At 35.1% G+C, this 21,820-nt stretch overlaps 2 protein-coding genes across 2 annotated transcripts in view; both read left to right on the forward strand.

Annotated features, from left to right (window-relative positions):
* Window positions 1–21,820, forward strand: part of LOC140750445 (cyclic GMP-AMP phosphodiesterase SMPDL3A) — an 89,264-nt gene continuing 67,444 nt past the window's right edge. Inside the window, exon 1 of the mRNA XM_073083970.1 lies at window positions 1–154. The gene's annotated coding sequence lies outside the window, so the exon portion shown is untranslated. The remainder of the gene's footprint in view (window positions 155–21,820) is intronic.
* LOC140750473 (uncharacterized) lies at window positions 11,215–16,044 on the forward strand. The gene is made up of 3 exons (XM_073084012.1): window positions 11,215–11,414; window positions 11,691–12,561; window positions 14,364–16,044. The coding sequence occupies exons 1-2, from the start codon at window positions 11,303–11,305 to the stop codon at window positions 12,551–12,553; spliced, it is 975 nt and encodes a 324-aa protein (XP_072940113.1). The 5' UTR covers window positions 11,215–11,302; the 3' UTR covers window positions 12,554–12,561; window positions 14,364–16,044.

The raw sequence follows: 21,820 nt of genomic DNA on the forward strand, positions 1-21,820 counted from the left end.
GCCGCCGAAGGGTGAGGGCGTCTGTTTCAGTCCTCCTGATCACGCGTGTTAGTGATAGTGATGAACGAGTGTTACCAATGTTGCCGTGACCAAAGTTTTAGGGACGTATGAGTGATTGTTCCGGATATTGGTGTGTTCTCACAGTTTTGATAAGGTCAGTGGAATTATTATTTTTTATTTACTCACATGACATGTCCTGTTTAATTTCCTTTTTAATTATTTTTTTCTATGCTTAATTAGAAATTATATTTTTTGTCTTATTTGTTTCTTTGTTCATTAGTGTTGATGTTTAAATAAAACTGGTTTTAATTATATAAATGTTGGTTGGAGATTTTTTATGATAATTTAATTTAAAATATATCTAGCTTTTCTATGAAATCTAAAGCGTAAAATGATGTGATGACTGTATTTATCATGTATCCATGTCATTTCATCATCATCTCGTTATTTAAACTCACTAGATACACGTGTATGGAAGATTACCTAGTTATGATAGTATACATTAAAAAAATTGTAATTGTGGAGATTTGTGAACTTTCTTATCTTTTACGAGTATTAACGAAAGTTCCGCAACTATTCTATAACTAGTAGATGGCAGAAACAAGATAGCTATTGGTATTGCTAAACCACGAATGACAACATCTTCATTGTATCAACGGACAATAGAAATGGGAGTCTGATTATAATTTCTGGTTTATAGCAGCAATGTATCAGTTTTATAGTTTGAAGGACGTTACATGATGGAAGGAGGAGGAAGGAGGAGGAGGAGGAAGTTACATGACGATGAGGCGTTTCAATTCAATTTTCTATGATAACGACACACTGTGTTTTCTAATGATTCATGTAATTATAGATATAACTTTAAAATTGAATGCAATGGTAAGATGGACAAAGTATGATGTTTTATCTCAGATTTATAAGGTAGCATTACTTGTTTTTGAAGAACTACATGTTTATGAGGAGAATTATATAATTTCAATACCTCATTGTGGACCAAATTAAATGCAGAACATGGAGAGTTTAGCCAACTACATAGAACATGGGATAAACCTGAAGCTGTGTTGCTACTCCTGCAGACTAAGATGGTCCCCTCGTATGTAAGTCGGCCTGTATCTAGACCTTTCCACGGAAATGCAACAACGGAAACGAAGAACTGCTTCGTGATATAAATAAGTGTAGCGGCGGTACTCTCTAGTCGAATAATATTGATTCTAAAACTTTTTAATATTGCATTCTACCTCATTCAGAAATTTAACAAAATCTCAAGTCGATTTCCAGTGCCACTTGGCGCAGCGCGTAGAATATACGATATCGCTATACAGATTGTTTCATTCACACCGGTCAGTCGGGGATTCGAAAACTATAAGAGATAGATTTTGTTCCAAGGAATTAACACAAATATTTCTCTTGAAGCCTATGTCGTAAAATGTGTTTTTGTAGATTTAAGTGTCGTTTCATTAAGTTTTAAGTATAAAAATAAAGGTGCTTTTAGAAGTTTTCACTTCTAAAAGTTCACTTTTGATTCCCAGGTGGGATTTTTTTAAATGCTCGAATACTTCTATTCCGTTCGAAACGTCCAACCATTCGAATAGTTTTGTTAAATCATTGAATGCTGTTGTTCCAAGCTATAAAATCGACGCTTTGGTTATAAAAATCTCTACATATCTTAGTTTTCAACTTTCTTCTACAGCCCGTGTCTGATACAACGTCAGTCTAATTATATTATTTATTTTGTTTCTAACTCGAAATTCTTAAATAAACTGCTGTGTCTTAAAAAAATAACTGGTCTCTTAATTAACTTTAGACATATAGACAGTTTTCTCAATTAATTAATCATTCTCTTAGTCTTGTTTTTTCTGAGACTAAATGCATACATAATTCATTTTGGAGCGAATTATTACTTACTTAATTATTTATGGCGACAAGTGCAATTTTATTATACATTATGAATTTAGACACATATAAATAAGTAAATTTGAAATGAAATATTCTTCGCATATTAAATATGTTTTTAGGGGTGGTAATAATTTTATTCTGAATTAAATATTCATGGTGTATGAATTCTCTTTTAGGCGTCGTTTTTAATGATTAACGGCGAAGGTATTTGCTTTATTTTAAGAAACTTTCCGTCTTGCCGTTCGTCTGCTTGTATATTTTCTTATTTACGCATACATATTCTTTACATTGTATATTGGGGTTAAGGGTAATCGTTGTAACTTATTGTAATGTTATCTTTATATGACAGTTAATTTGAAATTGTTTTAGATAGTCTCAAAACTAAATGGTACGGACAGATACAAGAAAGACTTTTAAGATATCTATCTTTTCGTTAAAGTCCTATTTAAATCAGTTCAGTAGGTATATAACAAAAAGGCCAAGCCGCAAAAAATATATAAACAATTTTTTATTAAGTATTTTAAGCATTAATATTAGCACGAGTACCTAAGTATAATAGTAAGTATATAACCTATTAATTGGTTAAATTAACACTAAAATATACTCTTAAATTTCGTTAATTTATTTAAATACCTAAGGCTTATACTCAATTTTGTTTAATGATGTTCGTTATAAATCGTTTTCGTATTTAATTGGAACTTGTTGAAACAAACAGAGATGAATAGCCAATAAATGTCCTATCTAAAGGAAAATGGGTTAATTTGTGATCATAAAACGAGCGTAATTTTGCTACTTTATAACGTACAAAATACCCAAAGTTGAAAATACTGGAACTAAGCTCCTCAAATTTGGGATACGATTTTAACTAAAATGTAAAAAGGTTCCGATTCTTATCATTCGTTAAAGCCCGCATCATTTTAAGGGTTGAATAAAATTGTTATACATATGTATGTACCGTTAACAAATGGTAATTTTTGTATTGAAATCAAATCAATCAAGTCTCATTTATGCAAAATAGATTCACATAGAATGCTTTTTGAAAGTCAACGAATTACCACCGCTTCGGAAGGTGTTTCGCTATGGAGAAAAAGCGGCGCAAGAAACTCGATACGTGTATTATGTAAGGTACAATACAAATACGGGCCTGTGATGGTATTGTATATTGCGAGAGGATTTAGTTGAAAATTGCAAACAGTTGAATTAAAAAAAATCTGAGATTTAAATTGAAAATTGGAACGCACTCGGTAACAAATTACTTTTGATACATTTTGTTATTATTATTTTATAATCATAACGTTCTTATGGATATATAATTTCGTAACTTTTCTTTTTTGTTATAGTCCGCGCCAAATTGCTCCAGTCCGCTCTGAAGTTGTTGCGAGAAGGTGAAGTCATAAAATTTGCTACGGCGACGCAATTCATTTCTGTATTCAGAGCGGACTAGCAGTTTTATGCGCACTATACACTACTGTTACGAATAAGCTAAATAGTCGAAATGGTTAAGAAAATAAGACATAGAAAAATAAATATAAAATAGCCAGTTGTATTAACTTTTATAAGAAAATTGAACAGAAGAAGTTACAAGAAAAATCAAAGTTGGCACGTTATTTCTTAGTTTTCTGACGATCGCTATTCGAGTTAACCTTTATCTTTGTTTCTTTATAAACTTTAAAACTAACTGCGGAACAGTTGGATTTAGTTTTCCTACTTTATAACAACAATCGAAAACGAAATATGTTTCGTAATGGATGGCTGCTGCAGCCCTGTATGTATGTATGTTTCATTGCTGGGTACGGGTCTCTCCTCAAAATTGGAGTATACTCTACCAGGCAGGTATAATGCGGATTGAAGAAGCAAGGCACAGGTAAGTAGCAAACTTACGTAAACGTATGTATTGTAGGCTTAGGAATTATCCATAAGGACAATATTTAACAGCTGCTATCGAATTATAACAACCGGGTCCCATGGCTTAAAGCGCACGTAAAAGTTTTTCCTAGCAATCACCCATCAAAGTGACGGTCGCGTTCGAGTTTGCTTAACTTTATTGGTCGTTTAATAATCGCCTCAAATAATGGGTAAGGTTACATCTAATTCTAGAATAGGGCTACGGTATTCCCTGCCTGTCGTAAGAGGTGACTAAAAGGGGGTTTCCGGGGTTGCCGGCGGCAAGAGTGGGAGCTCGAACCGTCCGGAGAGCAACCCCGGGAAGGACGGCGGCATGTGTGGTCGCTTGCCGTCGTAAACACCAGGAGGAGCGTAAAGTGCTCCCCCCAGGGCAGAGCCCGACCGGGGCATCGCGCTCGGAGGATTCCGGTTGTGTTCCATCGGAGATCCCGGAGTTCTACACCAAGCGCAGAGGACGGCCACCGGGGGGGTTTTAGTGCGGTAAAAATCCCACACAACCTGGCGTCGCTCCCACGTCGTCGGGTACCTTTTGAAGGTTTCCCCCTCGAAAAAAAAATAAGTTGCTTCTAATTATGTCTTTTAACAATGTCAAGCGTTGCTGCCTCGATAGAAGGGAGTGGTACAGCAGAGATACACGAGGCATTTCGAATAAGTCCTTAGGAATTATATCGCATCTCTGACCAATCTCAGATAGAACTTAAATCGATTTAAATTAGAAATTATATTTATTACTATCAGCTTAACTTTGTAATGATGATGATTAAGTGTAAGTGTGATATCGATAAGCTTAAGCATGATGATGATAATTAGGTAATCAAATAGTATCATCATATGCTACACTATATTATATGACTTAGGCGTGGTAAATAGAAGATTGATTGCAGGTAATTAATCAGCTCATTTGGTATTATGCTCAGGCATTCTAGATACAAATCTATATTTTGTAGGCACTATTCACCCGTGACTGATTGCTCACGAATGATGTATTACAATACGCATAAGTGGATACTATGTTTATACATATACGTTAACGTAAATGAAGGGTTTTTGTTGTTTTAAATCAATTTACTGAGAAATTTTAGAATATTTGTTTGATTCCAGGATGCAAAACGTCTTAAAAAATCTTCAGGAATCTTCAATAGAACATCTACTATTTATGTGTGCAGATGAATAAAATTTATATCTGCAAATCCTAAATGACTTATTTTTTACTCGGTTGCGGAGGGTAATATTTTGAGTGTATGTCTCACTTTTTAGCACGCTCTACAAACTAAGATGTTGTTGGATTCATCTAATTGTGAAATAGTTTAAAATATATTTAAGCATTCTGGTTTTTAGTTCCTACAATATTTTTGTAACTAAAGCATTTGATTATCTGAACGATACTACTCAGGAATTAGATGTTTAGAAATTTTACTGGTGAGGCTAAATAAAAAACTACTCAGTTTGGCTGAGATTACCATGCAAAATATGTTACAGAGTATGAAACAAAAACATAATTACCCTATACTGTGTTTTGAAGATACTGGTTTAAGGCAGCATGCCAGCGTTGCGACTGACGTCATCTCTGTCATTGAACTTAGATTATTTTATACTCCTATTCCCCACGAGTTGACTAGTGAAATCCAATAAATGTTAAGGTTCATAAATTTTAAAATCCATAGGTTTGTCCTGACTGCGGAGGAGGAGTCGCCACGGGCGTACGTAAAGGCCCCAGGCGCTGTGTTCCTGTAGTTTCGGGACCAGAATAGGGCTACGGTATCCCCTGCCTGTCGTAAGAGGCGACTAAAAGGGGGCTTCCGGGGTTGCGGGCAGTAAGAGTGGGAGCTCGAACCGCCCGGTAAGCGACCCCGGGAAGGGCGGCGGTGTGTGTGGTCGCATACCGTCGTACGCACTAGATGGTGTGGCGAGCGTCAAGCTCACCTGGGCAGAGCCCGACGGGGCAACGCGCTAAGAGGACTCCGGTTGCGTTCCTTTGGAGATCCCGGAGCCCTCTATGCAACGCTGAGGACGGCCACCGGGGGGGTTTTAGTGCGGTAATAATTCCCACATAACCCTGCGTCGCTCCCACGGCGCCGGTACCTTTTGAAGGATTCCCCCTCGTGAACAAAAAAAAAAGGTTTGTCCTGACTGATTCATCGTCGTGGAGCCTATACTACTGATATTAGATGCGTGAAATTTAATCCTTTTATGACGTAGGCATATAAATACTTAGGGAGGATAATTTGATATTCCGCCTCAAGGTGTAGGAAGGTTTGAAAATTTACTTATAATTTTGCGTTCTAGCTATAAAACACCTATTTTATAGTGTTTAGAAAATCAATCAAATCAACTCATGAGGTAAAATGGCGGTTCAAAGATTGTTTTATATTATGTTATGACTTACTCATAAGTAATGGTTGGAAAAAGCTATAAATAAACATTCATATGGAGTTCATTTAAATCCGCCTAATTGTATTAAAGTTGAACAACTTTGATTAATACTTGTTTAATTCGTTAAGGTTAAAGCATTTGAAAAACGTATCTTAGAACCTAGATCGTCGCCATTTAATTAACCTTATTAATTTTATGATTGAATATTTAAATTCTCCAGTTAATTAAAACATTATTTCCCTTTGTATTTGATGCCGAAAAAAATTCTAATTTGTAAACATTTTTGAGCATTCCAAGCCCGAGATTGCTTTAATCTTCGAGTTATTTAATCGTGTCTTCCTTGTCGGATATTATACACAGACACATTTTGTATAATAGCTTAGAGTTATGTATTATAGCTTCATAAGAAGCCTTCCAGGTGTCTTGCTAGAATTTTCTAAACTGTACCTTTGTCTACAAGGCCTGTTTATGCGCCACTCCTGGCCGCCCAGAAAGACTTGTGCGTCAAATCTGTAGTGTTCACTAACATAACCACTGACACCATCACATACATACGTAAATACTACTACATACGCCAATAGATAATTCCCGGGAGTTCTTTATAATCTTCTTAACGATCTGGCATGTGTAAACTTTAGGATCAGTAATTGCTTAGCGTTACAGGATATGTGTAAATTCTTCCTGTTCAACGCCCTTGTCAAAACATCTGATAGAGCATACAATTTTTTTATACCAATTATCATAAATTTCAAATTGTAATTTTTTATTTAGTGTACATTATTATTCATGCGTTCGCGAAATTGCGTCAATCTTTGAACTGGAATTTACCAATATGTCAAAGTAAAGCTGCTAATGTTATATTCAAGACAAAAGCATACGAAACTGCTGAAAACGTTGGCAGTACGATATTTTGTGCGCGTATCGATTCAAAGTTTGTTCAGTAAAACCGAGGTTTGGCTCGGGATAACTTCCATCGTAAAAAGCTGATGGATAGAAAACCGCGCGAAACATGTTCCGTTCGGAATTCCGGTGGATGTATTATGTGTACACGCATTGCTTATCCCAGATTGTTCTTAAAATAATATCCTTTTAGTTTACTACTAAAAGGATCAAGTCCAGATGAGATAAGAGTTGCGTTGAGTTGTGACTTCTAAAGACTAAGATGGAACGTCTCTAAAAATCGTATATTCAACAAATTGGAACCCAGCAACGCTTAACACTGCCGTTATTAGAAAAAGGTTTTACAGCGATGCCTGCGGAATCGAACTTTATTCAGTTCTATCACCTTCATAATTTACTATATCATGGTCTCCTCAAATCGAGGAAGTATGTAGAAGAATGTTTTCCGTGGTAGGCTCACTTAGAAGACTCCGTAACTTTCTTCCTATTGCTACTAAAATTGCGTTAACTCATTCATTACTCTTTCCTATTCTCGACTATGCTGATGTTTGCTATCTCGACCTCACTGAAGAGCAACTTAACAAACTTGAGCGTCTCCAAAATTTATGTATTCGTTTCATATTTGGTCTTCGCAAATATGACCACATATCCGAGCATCGTACTAAACTCAAGTGGCTCCCTATCCGACTTCGCCGGAATATGCATATTCTTTCTGCGCTATACTGCGTGCTGTTCAGCCCCATCGCTCCTACCTATCTAAAAGACCGTTTCCAGTACCTGTACCTTGCACATGACCACTGTCTTCGCTCCTCTGTAAATCTCTCTCTCCAAACTCCCGCTCATTCTTCTTCCTTCTACAAAAACTCTTTCTCTACAGTTGCTGTTGGTTTATGGAACAAATTACCCATGGCCATACGTCGTGCTGAATCACTCGATTCATTTAAAAACCAGCTCTTTAAATATTATTCTAAATTATGATTTCCACCTTGTTTTCGTCGTTTTCATATGTACTTTGTCACAGTTTTCTATGTGTGCTTTTTTATCATTTTCTGTTGCTTGTATTTAATGGTTTCACATATTATTGTTTTAACACTAATGTACTACATGTATCCTGTCCTTCATAACCTATTCCTTCTCTAACTTCGCGCGCACTAACCTTCTTCCTCCGCTTGTCTCTCTTTTCTTTTTCATGCATAGGTTGTCTGGAAGAAATCGCTACTTAGCGATAAGACCGCCTATTGCATACTGTTTGACCTGTGTATGTATTTTGCTATTATTTAAATTCAACTGTAAGTGTGCAATAAAGAGTATTCTATCTATCTATCTATCTATCTATATCTTCCCATAGATAAGTAATGATTACTCACTCCTAACAAGAAAATGTACCCAGTTTTGAGAATTTAAATAGTTGCGTAAAAAAGTTTTCCCACTTCCCTGTTAAAATGTCCCCAAAATATTTGAAATATTTATTTATTGTTTATGTAAATTACGCAGTATTAGTTGTTTATTCGTAAATTTTAAAATTTAAAATTAAAAAAAAGAACTTACTAATAAGCCGTTTGTGGCTTCATTCAATTTCGAGGCGGCGAAGTATCTTTACTGATCTATGTATCTTCCTGACTTATTTTAATTTCGAAGAGACCCGACACTATAATTCATATTAGAATATCATTTTAGATTAATTGTACGGGATATGTTACACATGGAAACCTGGTAAATTTATTACACGCGTATACACACACGCACACGCACAGCGTACTTTACTTTACGCGTTTTTTTTTGCGTTTGAAATTATCCTCAATTTTCTATTCTATGGAGTCTGTTTACTTACGAGTAGGTAAGGCTTGAGCGATGGTCTGCGTCCTTAACCCCTTATGGTTTATTTTATAAAATAACTGTATGGGAATGCAATGGGTTCAATAATATTAAATGGTTTAAATATTGTAATAAGTGAATTGTTTCGTCATTGAGGAAATCGTGTGAAACTTGTTCCGCTTGGAATTTAGATGAATGTATTATGAAATATGAATAAAACATATTTTTATTCATTGTTTTTCAATTATTACTATATAACACTATACTTGCGCAGTACGTACCTGTAACAATTTAGCTTTGATACATACTCATAGTTTTAATATATGAATTACTCGTATTTATTATTATTTAAAAGTTTGTCCTGAATTTATGACGGTATGACGTAATAGTGTGTGAAAGTAACAATCCCTACTTCAGAATTGTTGATGTTCTGTTAAAATCCAATATCTTCACACAGTGAGTTTTATTACATTTGCGATATGTAAAATATGTGCGGATACCGCAGTGCAAATCTAAAAGCATATCCCGCCATGTTTAAATATTCATATCACTCCAATGGAAACCCGTTGCAGTGGTGAGTACAAATAAAAAATATTTTTATCTGACCATAAAATTACATATTTCATATTTTACGTGCTTTAGTTACTATAGGTACAAAAAGACTCGGAAAGGAACAAATAACATATTACATTATTGTTATTAAAATTAATTTATTTTGTAATACACCTAAATATTCTATTGTAATCTAACCCTTTTACAGTTTTTGGTTACACTTAAGTTTCAAAACAACAATGTGTTTCCAAACCAGACATCGTTACCTTAAATTCGGACCAACACGGAAAAAGCAGCAAAACCTCGTTGTCAGTATTTTTTCAGCGTTTCGATTCAAAGTTTGTTCAGCGACCGACCTGGCTCGGACCAACTTTCCGCAAAAGCTGATAGAAAGAACGCGCCTCGATTTGTTTTGCTCGGAATTCCGGCGGAACATATATTTCGCTTTTCGTTGACGTCCGCGTAATGAGTTCACAGTCGGAAGTGACGCAGGACTTCTGTTTCTCCATTCATCTATCAATATGGCTTGTAATGGTTTTGGATATGTAAATGACGTGTAAATTTTTGAGAATTAAAATGTCTGTTGGATTATTATTTTAGACATATTAGTCAATGTTATTGATTTTAAATTATCGTAAACACTTCTACTAACGTTTTGGATGTTACGTGAAATATATTTTGAAAGTGTTAAAATTCTAGGACATGCCAATATATTAAGGAATCCTTCATTATATTGAGGAGTCCTTTACTGAAACAATTATTGTAGGTTTTTGCAAGTATTATTGACATAGCCATGAACTTCAAAATAAAGTTATTTCAAAAGACAAAACTAAATTATTATCTATCCAAACAAAATGTAAACAAAACATTCTTACACATTTTTGTTACACTAACGTTTTCGAACAAACTTTCCAAGCTAGACATCGTTACCTTAAATGTGGACCAACACGGGAAAGCAGCAAAACCTCGTTGTCAGTATTTTTTTAACGTATCGATTCAAAGTTTGTTCAGCGACCGGCCTGGCTCGGACCAACTTTCCGCAAAAGCTGATAGAAAGAACGCGCCTCGATTTGTTTCGCTCGGAATTCCGGCGGAACACATATTTCGCTTTTCGTTGACGTCCGCGTAATGAGTTCACGGTCGGAAGTGACGCAGGACTTCTGTTTCTCCATTCATCTACCAAAATGGCTTGGAGAGTAATGTTTCTGGTGATGCAAAAAATGTAGGAATTTTTAGAAATGAATATGTCACTTGAATTAAAAATAACCAATTGTCTAGGATTGAAATTGTTAGAAAGAAACACACTGTCAAGGGTTGTAAGTACAGCGTTTCGTCCATTGTATTAGGTTTTTAATAACAACCTATTTCTGCTATTTCTGCTATTAAGCAGAAATAGGTATGGCAGTGTGTACTAAGTGATGTTATTAGACTCCAACCACAAAGGATTCTACCATTAATTGATCAGAGCCAAAATAATTCCATTCCAAAGTAAAGCCAGATGATAAATACGAAACTTCGGAGTTCGATAACTAATTTCGGTTTATGCAACCGTCAGCACTACACCCCGAAAATAGTGTTAATGCTTCCTATTATGCACTTGTTTTCTCGTCCTCGATGATCAGAATACTATTTGTTAGTATCGTGTTCTAGTACTCTCTGGCGCCACATAATTTTAAAGATTCTGAAAATAAAACAAACCTGAACGCGCCCAATGCATGGGCACATCCTTATTCCTTACCGCGCTTTTATCTGTCATTCGTTTTCTATGTCACTTTAATGGCGCCGCATTTTTTCTCCATATAAATAGAATAAGTTATATTTTTATATAAATACTGATATTTAATAATCAAACAAGTGAAATATGGGGAAAAGAAGAAGTGCAGAGAAGGAAAGAGATAAAATCGCAAGAAAAATACGCAAATTAAATAAAAAGTTACAAGCAATGGCGGAGTCGTCTGACTCGGAGAGCATCGGTAAGTTTTTCTTTTCTAATATTCTAGATCATGTGTTTTGTTATGGATACTCAGGCCCACCTGAGGGGTACGGCGGTGTCGAAACATTTCAGAACTATTCAATTGGGAAAAATACTCAAATATACAATTTTTTTGTTTATTTATGAGATATTTTCCGTCGTGGATATTCGGAAGGAATATCACGATAATAGATTGCAGTTGCTATGCCGTAGGGACTAGATCTGCAAATCATTTTATAACATACCTAATCAGGTCAATGTTTCTTTTCTTTCAAAGAATCGGTCGCTACAAGTCCTGCAACAGAGATTCCTTTAACGCCTACTGGGATTGAAGAGCTTAATCAAATTGATGAAGAGGCTCCATCACAGACAATAAATGAGGAACCCATACCTATTTTGGACAAACCAATTGGTGCGGATATATTAGATGCTCTGGGGAACATAGAAGAAATTCAAGAGGGACCCACTGTTCATGCTGAAATCGTGCGCAGGTGGATACCTATTGTTACAAAAGGTTTGCCCAAGGACATGAAAATAGAATTAATGACAAAGCACATCCCATTTGAAAATATGCCAACACTAACTCCCAGACTTAATCCTGAAATAATGGCAGCGGTTAGCGAAAATATAAAGAAAAGGGATTCTATTATTGCAGAGAGGCAGAAACAAGTGGGTGCTGCACTAGTAGCCATTGGAAAATCATTGGAACTTTGTATTCATAATGATGACAACATAGACATTATCAAAAATATGAATGATGCTGCCAAGATAATGTGTGATACCATTTATATAGATACACAGAGCAGGAGGTCTCTAATAGCTGCAGTTATTAACAAAGATATGAAGGAATCCCTTACTGATGAAGCTGGTACTTTCTTATTTGGAAATGACCTTTCAGAAAAAATTAAGGCCACGAAAGCTGTTCAAAGGTCAGTAAAGGACCTTAAGACTACCCACGTTATGGCTACCAGAACTCCTGGAAAACCCAAGTCTTTAAACTGGCGGGGCCCTCCTCGTCCATATGCCCGGGCACCAACAGGAGGGAAGCCGACCCAGCCCGGAAAACAGCAGAAGAAAGAAAACAAGAAACCGAGGCAGTTATTCCAGAACAACCGCAACAACAACACTTACAGGCGTTAGAAGTCCAGGTAGGCAGAATTCAATTTTTTAAAAATAACTGGAAGAAGATCACCAATGATCCCACCATACTGAAATGGGTATCTGGTTACAAAATACCATTTAGTGCAAGACCACATCAAAATTGTCATCCTCTGAATGAGTCATTCTCATCACAGGAATATAGCCAAGTTAAAATAGAAATAACAAAGCTTATTAAATCACATGTAATTGAAAAATGCAATAAAACACAAGGGCAGTTCTGTTCATCTATCTTTTTAGTTAAAAAACCAAATGGAGATTTTAGGTTTATTCTAAATTTAAAGAAGTTAAATAATTTCATTTCAACAAGTCATTTTAAATTAGAAGACTACCGTACAGTGTGCAAGCTTCTACAGAAAGCTTGTTTCATGGCAACAATTGATAAGAAAGATGCCTATTACATGTGTAACATTAACCCGAATCATAGAAAATATCTTAGATTTATATTTGATGGCGAAATGTACCAATTTAATGTACTTCCATTTGGTTTATGTACTGCACCATATGTATTCACAAAATTATTAAAACCTATTGTTACAGTACTCAGAGGGAAAGGGTTACAATCTGTTCAATATCTTGATGATTGGCTGTGTTTAGGAAACACATATGAAGAGTGCCTTCAAAATGTTGAACAGACTGTCGCCCTCCTTACTCAGTTAGGCTTTATAATCAATAGAAATAAAAGTAAACTGATTCCTTCAAAGGAATGTAAATTTCTTGGTTTTTTGTTTAACACAGATGTAATGACAATTTCTATTGACTTTGATAAAAGACAAAGATGTCGAAAGCTTATTAAAAAATTACTATCCAAAACTAACTTCTCTATTAGATTTTTGGCTCAGGTTCTTGGAACACTGGTGTCTGTATGTCCAGCTATCCCATATGGATTACTTTATACCAAACAGTTAGAAAGACATAAATACTTATCTCTTTTAAATAACAATGATAATTACGAAGCAGTTATTTCATTACCAAAAGATTGTTATTCTGACCTTGAATGGTGGTTAAAAAATATTTCAACATCAGTTTCCTCTATTAGAAAAAATAGGTATGTATTAGAAATATACACTGATGCATCACAATCAGGTTGGGGTGCATCCTGTGATGGGCAGACAGCTAGTGGTCCATGGACAGAACAGGAATCCAAGCTTCACATTAATACTTTAGAACTTAAAGCTGCTTTGTTTGGTCTTAAAAGTTTTGCAAAACATTTTTCTAAATGTGAAATTATTCTGAGAATCGATAACACAACAGCAATTTCTTATATAAACCGCTATGGAGGAATACAATATCCACATTTACATCAGATCGCAAAAGATATCTGGCAGTGGTGTGAACAGCGGAATATATTTGTATTTGCTTCTTACATAAATACAAAAGATAATATAGTTGCAGATTTTGAGTCTAGGAAAAACTTAGACCATACAGAGTGGGAAATAAACAATAATTATTTCAAAAAGATTGTTCAATCTTTTGGCAATCCAGACATAGATTTATTTGCCTCAAGAACAAACACAAAATGTAAAAAATATGTATCTTGGCATCCGGACCCTTCAGCTTATAAAGTAGACTCATTTACAATGTCTTGGAGTGATTTCTATTTTTATGCATTTCCACCATTCTCTATGATTTTAAAATGTATAGAAAAAATTATCACTGATGAAGCAACTGGAATTCTTGTAGTACCTTATTGGAAAACCCAACCTTGGTTTCCCTTATTCAAAAAGTTACTGGTAATGGAACCAATTATTTTTGAACCAAATAGTAATTTACTTATTTTATGTAATTACAGTGCACCTCATCCTCTTCACCGCAACCTATCACTAATGGCAGGGAAATTGTCCGGCAGGCGTTCATAGACTCTGGCATCGATGAACAGGCAGCAGAAGTGATGCTTTCTTCTCTATCAGATAATACCTTTAAACAGTATTTACCTTATATAACCGAGTGGTTCTCTTATTGCCACGCCAGACAATTGAATCCAACCAAGACAAAAGTAACTGAGGTAATAACTTATCTCACAAAAAAGTTTCGTGAGGGTGCTTCTTATGGTACTCTCAATTGCATAAGAAGCTCAGTGTCACTAGTGATAGGGCCGCATGTGGGAACAGACGAAAACATGAAAAGACTATTTAAAGGATTCTTTCGTCTGCGTCCCAGTAAGCCAAAATACAATTATACATGGAATGTTTCTATAGTACTAAATTTTTTAGAGTCAAATTACAATAATCCTACCGATTTGCAATCATGCTCATTAAAAACAATAACTTTACTAGCTTTAGCTACAGGTCAAAGGTTACAGACCTTAGCCTCTATTACGACTGATCAAATTAATGTAATTGATAACAGTATAATAATTAAAGTAAAGAAATTAATCAAAACTTCAGCGCACAATAAAAATCAACCTCTGTTAATTCTACCTTTTTTTCATGACCGACCAAATATTTGCCCAGCTCAATGTTTGAATAATTATATAAGAATTACTGCTAATTTAAGAAAATGTACACAATTATTTATATCTTACAAGAAACCTCATTTGGCGGTGACAATTAGTACACTTAGTCGTTGGATTAAAATGGTCATGACTGCAAGTGGAATAGATACATCTATTTTTTCCACACACAGTACAAGGCACGCCTCCACTTCAGCCGCCTTTATGAAAGGCGTTAGCATAGATGAAATACGTAGGACAGCTGGTTGGACTGATTCATCAACAAGCTTTGCAAAATTTTATAACCGGCCGATTCTAAGTAATAATAGATTTGCTGAATCGGTTTTATTATAAGAAGATATTTTGGTTCTTATTTTATTTGTGTAAAACACACTCTAAATTATTTGATTTAATAGTATTTAATTATTATAAGAAAAAAGATATATTTTTATTTTTTGTTCATTTTATTTGCACAGAAGGTTTTTTCAGTTCAATTATTATTATTTTGTGATAGTAACTAATTAATGTTAATTAGTACTTAAGCGAGAAAGACTGATTAAATGTAAAATAACAACCAGGGTGTTAATGTTTATAGATAATATTTTTATAAGGAATAATAAACGTTTTGATTCTACAACAGGACTTTAAACATCTAACAAATAGTATTCTGATCATCGAGGACGAGAAAACAAGTGCATAATTGTACAATCAAACAAACTTACCAAGTGTAGTTCGATTGAAATTATGCTCCTTGTTTTCTCGTCCGAAGATGATCAATCCCACCCACCCCTTCAGGTGTCAGACCTGATCCCTTTGGTTGTAGAATCAGTTTTCAGATGTAAAAAGCTTTAAACTAAATGACAGATAAAAGCGCGGTAAGGAATAAGGATGTGCCCATGCATTGGGCGCGTTCAGGTTTGTTTTATTTTCAGAATCTTTAAAATTATGTGGCGCCAGAGAGTACTAGAACACGATACTAACAAATAGTATTCTGATCATCTTCGGACGAGAAAACAAGGAGCATAATTTCAATCGAACTACACTTGGTAAGTTTGTTTGATTGTACAATTATATTGAACTTAAACCATTAGGTGGGGAAGTTTACCCGATTATTATACTAGTTTTCGCTCCGGTAGTTCTATCGCGATCCGATAACCATTTCGCGAAACTTTTAATAGAATTCCGGTAAAGAACATAAGGTTTGGGGTAAACTTGTAAGGAATGAATGGATGTAAGTGAATTGGTATTGATAAATTAATTAATTACAAATTGCATACGGTTAGCGTGTTGCATTCCATTGCTTTTTATATTTTAAGTTTTTTCGCTTTGTTGAGCATTGTACAACAATATAGAACATCAACAAAGGCAGAATGTATTTTTTTATAATATAGGAGTAGTAGACGATTATGCAGTTCACCTGATGGTAAGTGGTTACTGCCGCCCATGGACATCTGAAATCAACCCCAGATAGGATTAGATAATCCTACCTGAGGTCGGCCACAGGTGCGCCGCTACCCTCGAGGACTAAGCTGGAACTCCTCGGAAAAGTATGTCTCCCTTACCACACCCTTCAAAACGGAACACAGTAGCGCCTAACACTGCTGTTGTTAGGCAGAAATAGGTGTGGCGGTGGTGCCGACGGAGTCGTACTACAAAGAGTTCTACCACCTTCAAATTTGTCTGATATGAATTCACTGTCGCCTTTAAGAACCTGTTATTGATTTCAAATAGCACAGTACCGTCAATTAAAGTCGTTCAGCTATATTGTTTAACGCCGCTTTTCATGTCACAGATTATTTAACTCGCTGTATTTTCGATGCGAGTGCGAGTGCCTATGAAACGATAGGCAATTAGTTAAAAAGATGTAAGTGACACACGTGACAGGAAAAGCGCTCTTTGTTGTAAAGTATCATATATAGTTTGTAATATGTTTGATTCATCAGTCAAAACAGTGAACTTTTGAATTTATGATTAAAGTATCGCCCCTGTAATTGTGACTGCAAACAAAATTAGACTTTTTCTGAGGTCGCCAATAAATGTTAATCCCTACTCAAATTCAGTTGGAACATCTCGTGTAAGTTTCTCTATCTTATAGTACCCTTCAAACCAGAATACAGTGCTGCTATAAGTCAGTAAAGCGTGAAGTTATTCCTGTAAGTCAAAATAGTTGTGATAGTGGTGCTGCCTTCCAAATTAAAAATACCTAGACTTTTACTGTCTTTAAACTAAAGATTCAAGACGTTTTACCATTTCCATTCCACACAAAACCTATTGAAATAAAACGAGGTATTTTGGGTTAAGCGAATATGAGGGATCGTTTACATCTTTCGTATTTCCCAAGCGTCTTTTGCATTCTTTCCTTAAACTTTTCATGCATGCCTGTCGTGCTTCGTGCCGCCCGAATTACGTTTACACGTGTACCTGTTTTATTGTACAATTGTGATGTTGCTATAACTAGGTAAGCGTAAAGTTTGATCGTTTTTGTTTGTTGACGTCATATTCTGTTAATAGAACATATGGGAACTATTTTTGCAAGAGTTTTGTAGCAAAAATATTCGTCTTCATGTTGAATCATTTTTGGAAATGAAGAGCAAACTCTTATAATTCAAAACTATACCCAACACTGTATCTTTAAAGAATTTATTAATTTTATCATAATCAACCCATACCGTTACAAATTCATTCGTAGGCAAGATACTATAACTACCAACTACTAATCTTACAGCATGTAAAAATACAAATCATTAGGCTACCTGTATTACCACCGTAATAGGAAATAGAAAGGGAAAATCTGGGCACAGAAGAAAAATAACTTAGTAATGGTGCATGCTGTTGACTAAGTGAAAGTTGGTAGATTTTACGTAACTTTATAAATACCAACATTAATTGTACTTTTAATACAGTGCCGTTAGAGTCTTGTCCTATATTTTTTTTATTTTTCAAATTTGACCAGGGTTCTAAATTTGAACTCGAAGGACCAAACAAGATAACTCGAATAAATAGAGGCCATTACTATAGAATACAGTATACTTAAGTCAAATTAAAATCAAATTTACATATCCTTTACATATCAATAAATTGAGATAATGATGTTTACAAACATCAAAATTGGTAGTCAAATTAATGTGAAAAGTTGACTTCAAAGTGATTAGGTTGAAAGGGTTTAGTACATTCTGATATTATAATTGGTTAACTTTCATATATCATCAACGATTCTATGGGTCCTTTGATTTCCTTTACAAGAATTGATATTTTCAAATTCACTTATACGTAGTATCTAATGAAAGAGTCTTTCATTGAATTCATTTTCGATTTTTACTTTCATAGCCTATTGAAATTAAATTAGGGCTTCCGTTGTAGAGGTTCGAATCTTGTTAAGATTTCTAAGGTCAGACGAATGAACAGGACAGGAGATGAGGTATAGCTTAGATGAATGGTCTAAGAGATTGATTTGGAAATACTAAAATAAGAAAATATTAAATATAGGAATATATTAAATATATTCTTATTTTAGTATTTTCTTATTTTAGTATTTATTACTAAAATAAGAATATATTAAATATAAGAATATATTAAATATTTTCTTATTTTAGTAGCTTCAATTTTAAGCTTATAAAGAAGCAATTCTTAATCACAGTCGGACCATTTAATCTTATTTATTCATATGGTAGACTCCTCTTCAAGTTCGGAGGCACCACCTTCATATATTTGCCTAATAATGGCAGTGTTGAGTGCTGTTGTGTTCCACTTTGAAGGGTGTGGGAATTTGTCCTCATAAGTAGCAACACACCTTTTTTTGTTTACGAAGGGGGAACCTTCAAAAGGTACCCTATGCTGTGGGAGCGGCACAGGGTTATGTGGCATTCTTACCACCCTAAAACCCCCCCGGTGGTTTTAGGTGGTTCTTCAGAGAAATGCAACTGGATTAAGTAGCAACACACGTATTGCTTGAAATCTAACTCAGGTTACAGATGTTCATAGGCAGCAGTAGCCACTAACTATCTTCAGCCGCTTGTGGTGTCACGCAACCCTCTCTCTCGACCACATCGGAACCTACTAGTTAATCAAGCCCTATTTTACATTTCACGGCCAAAACATTAATCAAACAGACTTCGTTGCTCCAGAAAAACTCATTTGTGTTACGAACCCACCTACTTTACCTCCGTATAACTTCTTTCTATAAAATTGTAATCCAAAAAGAAAGCATTTTTGTTCACCTCTCGCTTTTTCTCTATTAAGTGTGAGCGAGAAATGTATCTCATAGTTGCCATTTTCGATAGCTTTATGTATTAAGCCAAGTACTTTACCTACGAGAAACTAAATGTTTACTTTGGATATGTTTTTGTTCGTTTAATTAACTTCGCTGGTTTAAGTTATTTCGAAATTCGGCCTCTACACCCAAGGGTCTGAAGGTTCGAATACGTTAAATATCTGTAAAATAAAGTTAACAAGCGAACAACTGACGTCTTAAATGTAACATAAGAGTCAACGATATTATTATACTTTAAAGATGTCAGAATCGTATGTGATTCGACGCTAGTGATACTACCTCCGCGGCTACTTCAGTAAACAAACAGTTTTAAGCGTAACTGTATTTTAAGCTATTGCATAGCTTTTATCGCGGGCTTTGAGCGCGGCGACCGAATCGAGAAATGCCGTAACGAAAATTCCTAACACCTTAATTCGTCAACTTGAAAACAGATGGCAGCAATACACATTTTTTTAAATTTTATTTATTAACAACAATTTTGATTAAGACTGATGTTTAATATGTTTATGCCACTAGCGGTCACCCATCTAACATCCAACCTCGACAAACGTTGCTTAAGTGACGTCTTAGTAATTTAAATGTTGATTACAATTGCTATTTTAATATGTTTTTGTCACTAGCGGTCACCCATCCTACTGTCGGCCTTGTCCTCCATTGCTTAATTTACGTTTTAGTAATTTGAATGTTGATTACAACTGTTATTTTAATGTTTTTGTCACTAGCGGTCACCCATCCAACATCCGACCTCGACCAACGTTGCTTAATTTACGTTTTAGTAATTTGAATGTTGATTACAACTGTTATTTTAATGTATTTGTCACTAGCGGTCACCCATCCAACATCCGACCTCGACCAACGTTGCTTAATTTAGGTTTTAGTAATTTGAATGTTGATTACAACTGCTATTTTAATGTTTTTGTCACTAGCGGTCACCCATCCAACATCCGACCTCGACCAACGTTGCTTAATTTACGTTTTAGTAATTTGAATGTTGATTACAACTGTTATTTTAATGGTTTTGTCACTAGCGGTCACCCATCCAACATCCGACCTCGACCAACGTTGCTTAACTTACGTTTTAGTAATTTGAATATTGATTCCAACTGTTATTTTAATATATTTTTGTCACTAGCGGTCACCCATCCGACTTTCGACCGAGCCCACCATTGCTTAACGTACGTTTTTATAATTTTAACGTACATTACGACTGATAGTTTAATATGTTTTTGCCACTTGCGGTCACCCATCCAATTTTCGTCCGCACCCACCGTTGCTTAACTTACGTTTAAGGAATTTAAATGTTGATGTTTTTAAGCTATTGCATAGCTTCTATCGCAGGCCTTGAGCGTGGAGACCGAATCCAGAAATTCCGTAACGAAAAAAACCTAACACCCCCCACTCCGACCGGCACAGCGGTGATACTTTTTAGTAGCGATCTGTGCGCCCCGGGGCGCACACGCCCGTTGACGGGTTAATGACTTTTTGAAATATCACGCCTGCAATTTGCATAAGTTGATAAAAAATGCTATGCAATAGCTTTACCGCGGCAGTCTCCGAGTGCCACACGTATTTTTTATTTCAAAGTATGTGGCATCTACATTTGGTTGTGGATAAACTTCAGTAGTAGCTTCACTGGTGGTAGGTACTAATTTGTGGCTGTCCTCATGAAGAACTCCTATTTTAGTATGCTTTTAGTCGTATCGCAGACAGCTCGTAAGTACGAGTAGGAGGAAACTCTGTCAGATAAGTATTTGATCTAGTAAAGGTAAATATTGTGGTTATTAGTTTAAAATACTCATAGTATTGTGTAAAAGCAATCAAGTAGAAATGGGGTAAAATAAATATATACGTGTTGTATAACCGAAATTGTATTTTGTGTGATAAGCTTTGTGATTATATTTCGTATAAATAAATATGCTTTGTATTGATATTTGATTATATAATAAACTGAGATAGTTAAAATGGCAATAGGTTATTAAATGAGTGTGTACTAACTGTGTTTCTTTTAGTAACGACAAGTGTCCAATCAAACCGTCTCTATTGAACATAGCACTCAACACTTCAAAAATAATTGCATACTCAAGAGTAAAATTCATTAATGACATTGTGTCATTAAATTTTAAACCCTGGATAGGCAGGACAAAGCCACCGAGAGGTCCGGAACAATACGGCTAAATTGACTCGGGGTGTAATTATATTGACTTTAAAAATGAGCCCCATAAAAGCTGAACTAATTAAATTGCTTTTGCATTTTTACTCGTTAACGGGGAGTAAGGAAAGTGTCAATATTGTGATAGAAATAATTAAATTAAAATGAGAAATTGGTTTAACTGTAAATTGGGTTAGTCTGTTGAACAGTTTTAAAATATTAGTGCAGTATACGTATTGGATGTTATTTTTGTAACTCGGCAAAACATGAGTGTGCGAAGCACATTACAACATTACATTAGCATGATTGCTATAGTAAAATGGTAGAATTTTACGTTATACATATCTATTATAAAATATGTTATTTTTAAGCTAAGGCGTTTAATAACTGACAATTCTA

This window comes from Epargyreus clarus, unplaced genomic scaffold (assembly GCF_041222505.1).
Source record: "Epargyreus clarus isolate Ecla_fem2 unplaced genomic scaffold, WU_Ecla_fem_2.2 ptg000019l, whole genome shotgun sequence".
Taxonomy (NCBI): domain Eukaryota; kingdom Metazoa; phylum Arthropoda; class Insecta; order Lepidoptera; family Hesperiidae; genus Epargyreus; species Epargyreus clarus.